General features: G+C 37.4%; 1 protein-coding gene across 1 annotated transcript in view; it reads left to right on the forward strand.

The window, feature by feature from the left end:
- The window catches only part of LOC106522731 (noelin-2), a gene marked incomplete at its 5' end in the record, with an annotated part of 30,969 nt that extends 23,406 nt beyond the window's left edge, over nt 1–7,563 (forward strand). The window contains 3 exon segments of the mRNA XM_014015866.1: nt 3,354–3,530; nt 4,857–5,030; nt 6,791–7,563. Coding sequence (XP_013871320.1) covers nt 3,354–3,530; nt 4,857–5,030; nt 6,791–7,111 — 672 coding nt within the window.
- Nucleotides 7,564–7,937: the final 374 nt, after the last annotated feature.

Below are 7,937 nucleotides of genomic sequence, written 5' to 3' on the forward strand. Positions count from 1 at the left end.
TGACCAGCCCTGATCACTCCCACACGTAAAGGTTTGTGTGTGTGTGTGTGTGTGTGTGTGTGTGTGTGTGTGTGTGTGTGTGTGTGTGTGTGTGCGTGTGCACGCGCGCGCGTGTGTGTGTGTGTCTCAGACCCACACCTGTTGCTGTTTTTGCAAACATCTGCTGAGGTGTGGGTATGGGCTGATCTGTCAGGGTGTCTCTGCTGATAGAGTGAGAGGAGATGGAGAGATGAAGTAAGAGGAGTAGGAGGATGAGGATAGTTGAGGAGGTGTCAAGCTGAGAGGAAAGAAAGGAAAAAGAGACTAGCGTGATCTTTATGAYGGGGGCAATGATCAACATCTGCACTGATGAGCAGGATGGAATGAAATAAAACACACTGAACTAAACATCAGGTGATCACTGATCCTGACTAGGAGCTGGTGCAGATTTCATTTGTCTAATTTTTAACTAAMAGCCATGACAGAAAAGAGGCAGAGGAAGACCATTTTTAAATCACTCCACGTTTGGTTTAGAATAACTCAGAGAAGATGAGCCTGTTTGATTCAAATCAGCTGTGAGGAAAAACGTGCACTGCTGCAGCAGAAGATGACTCGGCTTGCCTGTATGGCAGGCAGGAATGTTATAAAATGTGTGCTTTAATACATACCATTGTGAGCCATTTGTACATTTATTTAATGCCCTGATATCAAGAGGTATTTTTTACCACACAAACTTAGATTAAGGTTTGTGTGTTTAATGTTTTATTTTGTCATGACTACAGCATAACTTTGTATTTTACTGTAATATTACCTGACAGATCTTATTTGTATGTGACATGCGGACATAGTTATTGATGTTTATTTTTGAATAAGGAAACGTTTCTTATTATTTCATCCGTCTAACTATTGTATTTTGCTGACAATAGCCAAACTGCAACCTTTTAAAAAATGATGTAATAATCCCGCCTTTAATCCAGCTTCTAAACAGAGGGTGTCTTCTTCTTCTTCTTCTTCTGTTTACATTTTGCACCCAGTGTGGAACATTGCATCACCACATGCAGAGAAGTAGAAGAAGAAAATAAGGAAGTTAACGTTGATAAAACAGCTGTTCAAGAGTAAAAACAACAAAAACTAAACTTTTGTTTGTGTTCCTAATATTCATTGTGTGTTTGCTTCCCAAGTTTGTTTTTATAAATCAAACTGCATGTAAGTGTGAAAAAAATTGATAAAGAACATGTCTTCTTTTGAAATTCTATTTAAATGGTAAACAAAAACAAAGCTGTTTGCAAAGAAACATTTTGCAGACAGAGTACAGTGCTCAAAGTAGAAAACAAAAAAGGTAATTTGCTTTCTTTGTTTTTCCAAACCATAGGGTCTCGATTAAATATTGAAGAATTAAAAGCAGAATAAGTGCAATCAGTTACTTTTGTCTGAGTCTTTAATTCAGCTCAAATTTTAAATGTTGACAAAAAAGATGTGTGTAATTTTGCCACCGATTCTGCAGGAGAGATTTCATTTTTTATTAAACAAAATTCATCTGTTTTTTTTCTTTTCTGTCCTCAGAACTTCACTCAAAAAGAGAGTAATGATCATCTCTTTCACTAACAGTACTGTCTTCCTCCAGTTCTCTYTTCTTTCATCTGTTTCACCTCCAGCTCCTCTCTGGGTAATTAATGCTCCATGCTGTCCACTGTCAATTTTCTCTCCATTTCGCCTCTTCTTCACACTCATCCCGTTCTCCGTCCGATTGTTTCTCCACTGATCTGCCTCACGCTCGCACTGCCCCCTCTTCTGTCACATATTTATCCCTCTTTTCATCACATTCAGATAATTCTTCTTTTTTTTTACTTTTCATCAGGCTGTAACCTAAAACTGGGTCAACCGAATTAAAGATGTTGGAGAAAGTGAACTTAGTGACTGAGATAAATCAGAATTTGTTGCAAAGTCCTGCAACAAAAGTTAGAAACTTGCATAGAAAAGCAAATACAGTTAGAAGCTGTCACTGCTGGTAGCATCAGTATTTTATTTTATTTTATTTTTGCCATTTTGTCTTATCTTCTGTATCTCTGAGCAGTGTGGGAATAAAAGCGAAGGATTGTCATTACGTTATGCAGAACATGAAGGAAAATACATGACAACTTTCCACCATGGATAAACAAAAAAAACCTGTCTTTGCAATTATTAATTTCATGTTGTAGACTTTTTATATCTGCACATTTTTAAGAAAATGAAAGCATTCCTGAAAAAAGTACATGTATGCCATAACACACAAAGATTTTATTTAATAAAACTCAATGTGTTGATCACCCTCAGCTACTGTCTAAGCTCAGTATCTACAAAACTGACTCCACTTAGCAGTGGTGTCAATACAACACGTTGACTTTATTGACTAATCAGTCGTAAACATTCACACATTGATAACTTTCTAAAACTTTCATTAAAATGTGTCCAATGATTCATAATTTGCTAACAAACAGGGTTGACTCCAATTAATGCCAAAGTATTCGTAATAATTTGTTGTCTTGAAAGTGACTAACAAAGAAATCTTGGATATTCTTCACTAACATGAACTGTAAAACATAAAAATGCAACTGTTATTTTTTTTTCTTTTTTGTTTTGAAGGCAGACATTTGCTGTTTTTTGATTCCAAAAAAACCAATTTAGTAAATCTTCTTATCTTTACGACTGAGAATCTTTTTTCACAGCAGCCTCATATCTAAGGCTCTGCACGCTAAGGAGATCCGTATTAGACACGCTTGTCGACTTTTGAGGTATGTTCCCTGATCCAGCGAGTTGAATAGCAATTGGTTGTGATATTGCTTTCGTTTGCCCTTGGTTTAATTTACTTATCGTTAGTTGTGCAGCGGCCATCAGAGACAGGGCTTTGTCTACATCGTGGGATTGTCTAATCGGGCTGCTAGTGAGCGGCATAGCGACTATGATGGATCGCTCTACAAATTAAACCAGTTTAATCGCTCAGTGGCAGTCAATTTTACAGGCTGGAGGAAGAGGTAAGATCAAAAATGAGCCATCTGTGTTGCAGTGTGTTGTGATTTGAACAGAGCTTAAATGCGGAACTAAACAGAAGACTGGTGTTGAATTACTCAGAACTTTATTGGCAAGAAAGTAAAATTTAAAAAGCAGGAAGAAAAAAGGGTTCTTACAAGAAAGATTTACAGAAAGGGTGATTGTTAGAAATGCTGTGAGTTCAAAATGGGCACTGTGATGAAAATCAGAGATAGGGCTTTAAAAAAGGAGAACTAGAAATATAAAATCAATCAAGTTCTAATTAAAACAAATATGTCATAATCTGTGTTTTTTGTTTGTTTTTATTATTATTATTATTATTTTGTTTCTGTGCCCCCTCCCATCAGGTTTGGTCGATGGATGGCTACTATAAAGGCAGGCGGGTGCTGGAGTACCGGACCATGGGGGACTTCACAAAGGGCCAGAACTTTGTCCAGCATCTGTTGCCCCACCCTTGGGCAGGAACCGGTCATGTGGTCTACAATGGGTCCCTCTATTACAACAAGCACCAAAGCAACATCCTGGTACTCAATGTTTTAATCTGAACTGCTTCCACCTTTTCATTTCTCTGCGTTTACTTGTGTTTATAGTATAGTTTCAATATAAAATGTTTTTTAAAGTAATATTTGACTTTGTGTTGGAAATGCTGTTATTTCTGTTTGTGGGAAGTTATTTCAGCAGCAGAACTATAAACTCTGCTGTCAATATTCATCAGTTTTTCCTCATTAATTTGGTTCATGGACTATAAAAAATTTACAGAAAACAGAAGAAAAACGTTGGACATTGCTGTTTTTTATTTATTAATTTAGCAGCTCAGTCTGTCAAACTGAGTCGTAGAAGTTCTCGTAAAAACGTATTATTGCATGTAGCCACTGCTTCGGTGGGTGTTCATATGAAAAATGATATGTAAAGGCGTTAGGTTCCTGAAATAATGAATGTTTTCCTACAGGGTACAGCGTTTATAAAGAGAGTTTTCTCTGCAAACAGCATCTGCTTCACCACACGTCTTTACTTATTGTGGTGGCGATGCACCGCTGGTTATCTGAGGGCATCACAGACCTGTTATTGCTCCGCCAGCCACAGTAAAATGACACTATTTCTGTTAGTTTATTTTTTCACTTGTCCAGTGAGGCAGGAAGGCCAGTCCCAACTGGTATTCAGTGTCCAGCCCATGTCAGCGTGACCTGCTCTGCAGACAGTGGCAGTTTGGGAGTTTGGGGACAGCACACCTGTCAAATGTTAACACAAATCTCTTAAAAAGAGCTCAAGAAGGTAATGTCTTGTGAAACTGAAGGGAATTTCTGCAACAAAGAACGATCACAGGAGGGGTTTTTTCAATTGCCTTTATGCACTTTTTATTTTACAAGTGCAAACACTACATAATGTGCAACTCTAAAAGTAAATACTCATTTCCTAAAAGTTTACAAAGCCCACCCACTAAAAACACCCAGCTCTATCCCTCTAAAGAATTGAATTGAGAAGGTTTTGAAATGCCTGCAGTGACTCACTGACCAGACTTGAAGAAAACTTGTTGCACACATTTTTTTTGTAACTTTCTTACAATTCAAGCAACAAGAAACTGAGAACACCCGCAAAAGTTTTGAAATACTTTGGACACGCTCTCGTTAACACCACTCACTGTTTGTTGCCAGCAGTTGCAGCTCAGTGGGATTTTGCTTAAGTCTAATCTCACCTTTCTGGAAAATACTTTAAGCCTGTCCATTTAAGCATGAAGCTGGCACGTCCAGTTGGTTAAAAAAWWTTTTTAAAAAATGGCAGTACATGTTTGAAAAAGACTCATTAATTTGGTGACTTGTTGGTAAAATATGTTGTTTTTTGTTTTGGTTTAGATCCAGTACCATTTCCGCTCTCGCAGCGTGTTGCTGCAGCGCAGCCTGAGTGGAGCTGGATACAACAACACTTTCCCCTACAGCTGGGGGGGTTCCTCTGACATCGACCTGATGGCTGATGAGACTGGACTGTGGGCCGTCTACACCTCCATCCCAAACGCAGGAAACATAATGGTGCGACTTGTTCACTATCATACCGTTGGTCTAAAAGCACATAAAATACATTATGCAAACACAAATTACTTTTAAACTTTATCAGTAGTTCTTGGCATTTCCCAGTTTTAACATTTTAAGTGTGCAGTGCAGCTGATTTTATAGTGCTTGCCATTTTCACTTGATGCACTTCCTGCTGCAGAAATATTATGATTGTACTGTAAGTGTAAATTGCGATCAATAAATTGGAAGTCTAAATAAAATAGCAGAAAACCAGTTCTCTTCCAAAAGGCTTTATTCTCATCTGTCTCCAATCAGGCTCACAGCAGCCAGCAGCAGGCTTCTGTGAGTCAAAAGGGCCTTGGTTCTTCTCAGAACAAAAACAATAACAATCCCTCTGAAGAGCCCAGTCTGTCCCAGGCTGGTCTAAGGGAGAGAACGCATTAATAAATAATGATGAATCAACCTCTTAACACATCTGACTTCCTGGTCACATCCCTAGAGGCGGTACCTTTTATGTCAGACATTAGAACATAACCAAATAAAAAATAACCATGGAATTTCATTGTAAATAAATGTGTGTAAATGTGAGTGAAAAAAATTACAATGTAATGTTATCATGAACTGCTATTAAACTTTTGAGATAAGGATTGGTTTAAGACTGGGGTGTCACACTCAGTGACACAAGGTGGCCAAAAATCAAAACTTGGTCCAAGCCAAGGGCTAATGTCTGTCAATATTTATTGAAGAAATGTTGTATAATAATTTTTTTTCTTATAGAAATACTTTTTTTTCTTCAAAATGATGTTTCATTTAACATTTAGAACATACAAAACCTAACAGATAAAGAATACCTTGCTCCGTCAACAACTTTTTCATTTATTATTTCTTAGAGATACATTGTTACAATTCAGCAAAACTGGTAAAATCCAATTATTTGACTTTAAAATAAGAAAAGATAATTAAAGTTGATTGTCTGTTGCTTTTTCCACAGCAAATTCAATGATTATCGAAACATTCTAACTTAAATTTCTTGGCTTGAAGTTGGCCAGCTGTCATGAGAAGAATGCACTAAATACAGAGACAAAAAAAGAAAGTATAAATCTATTTCAAATTTAAAATATTATCTTTGGGGCTGGATAAAATGTCAACAAGTGACAGATTTGGCATGTGGGCCTTAAGTTTGACACAAAGATAGATAGATAGATAGATAGATAGATAGATAGATAGATAGATAGATAGATAGATAGATAGATAGATAGATAGATAGATAGATAGATAGATAGATAGNAGATAGATAGATAGATAGATAGATAGATAGATAGATAGATAGATAGATAGATAGATAGATAGATAGATAGATAGATAGATAGATAGATAGAAATTTTATTGTATATAAAATGGAAATTGATTTAAATAATCTGTCAGATGCATCCCATAAAAACACACAACATCATAAAAGCATTCATCATAGTGATAAAAAAAGCTAAAAAGAAAAACAACACACACATGCAGTTTAGGACATCAGAAATCCACGTTGGTGCTGATCAGACTGGCCTTGCGTTCATCTGTTGTGCGAGAAGTAAATATTATTTCTCCTGTCATTCAAAGAGCTATTGTATCTACAACAGTTATTACAATAATTTATCATTGCTTTGCCACAGAAATCAGTTAAATCAAATGTGACCTATAAGGTCTATCCTTCCTAAATACAAACAAACATAATCACCATAACTTTATATTTTAGCCGATCTATTTGAAACGATCTCCTTTCTCTTTAGGTGAGTCGTCTGGACCCTCGATCGCTGGAAATTCTCCGGAGCTGGGACACTGGATTTCCAAAACGCAGCGCCGGGGAGGCCTTCATGATCTGCGGCACCCTTTACGTCACCAACTCCCACCTAGCCGGCGCCAAGGTCCATTTCGCCTACCACACCAACACCTCGTCATACGAGTACACTGACATCCCCTTCCACAATCAGTACTCCCACATCAGCATGATGGACTACAACCCCAGAGAAAGAGCACTGTACACATGGAACAATGGCCACCAGGTGCTCTACAACGTCACGCTGTTCCACGTCATCCGGAGTGACGGCTAGAACGACGGSAGCTTTTCAAATGCACTTCAGAARAACGCACAATGGCTATTTGCATCAACAGTTAAAATGATTACCACTTGTGTTTGAGTTTGAATGGCTTCCAGACTGCTGAGCTAATAACAGGACAAAATACAAGACTCTTGAACACCAGAATCATGGGGACATGTGAGCGTATTCATCTCAGCCTGATAGAACAAACAAAGTGGAAATATTTTCAGCTCATCCTTATTCTGTTTTGTTTCAGTCCACTCGTAGATCAAGAGGTAATTTTGGAAGCTGAGGGGATACTGAACAATAATACAAATAGTAAAGTTGTTTTTTTTTTTTTWACCTCACTTTAACCATCAGGCTTTGATGACAGCCCTGTTGGACTTGTTCTGGGTTTGTGATGTGATTGTCAATGTGTTAGGTCAGCATGGTTGTTACTTCAATAAACTTTAATGACAAACGTGGCTCGCACTTTTTTCTCTGTGGCGGAATGGGAAGATGCAAGACTAAAGGCTGAGTTTGTGCATCGGTATTTGTGGACGAGAGTTGAAAAAAGGGGATATTAGACCGCAAAATAACCAAGGCTCAATCAAGTCAGTGCTTTTGACCTGGTGTGCAATCTGAGTTGGCATTTAAAAGGACTGAAAAAGCTGGAAAAATAAACTTGTTCACTGAAAGACAGTCTGTCATTTGGGGAATTGAGTTGGAATACTTTGAATTTGTTGTTACATAGCATTATCTTGTTTTTTGTTTGTTTTTTTTTAAACTACACTTCTCAAATGCAAATAATTGTCAGTAGTAAGACTAGGACCATGTTTTTTAAAGGAAACCGTGATAT

Source organism: Austrofundulus limnaeus, unplaced genomic scaffold, assembly GCF_001266775.1.
Source record: "Austrofundulus limnaeus strain Quisiro unplaced genomic scaffold, Austrofundulus_limnaeus-1.0 Scaffold135, whole genome shotgun sequence".
Taxonomy (NCBI): domain Eukaryota; kingdom Metazoa; phylum Chordata; class Actinopteri; order Cyprinodontiformes; family Rivulidae; genus Austrofundulus; species Austrofundulus limnaeus.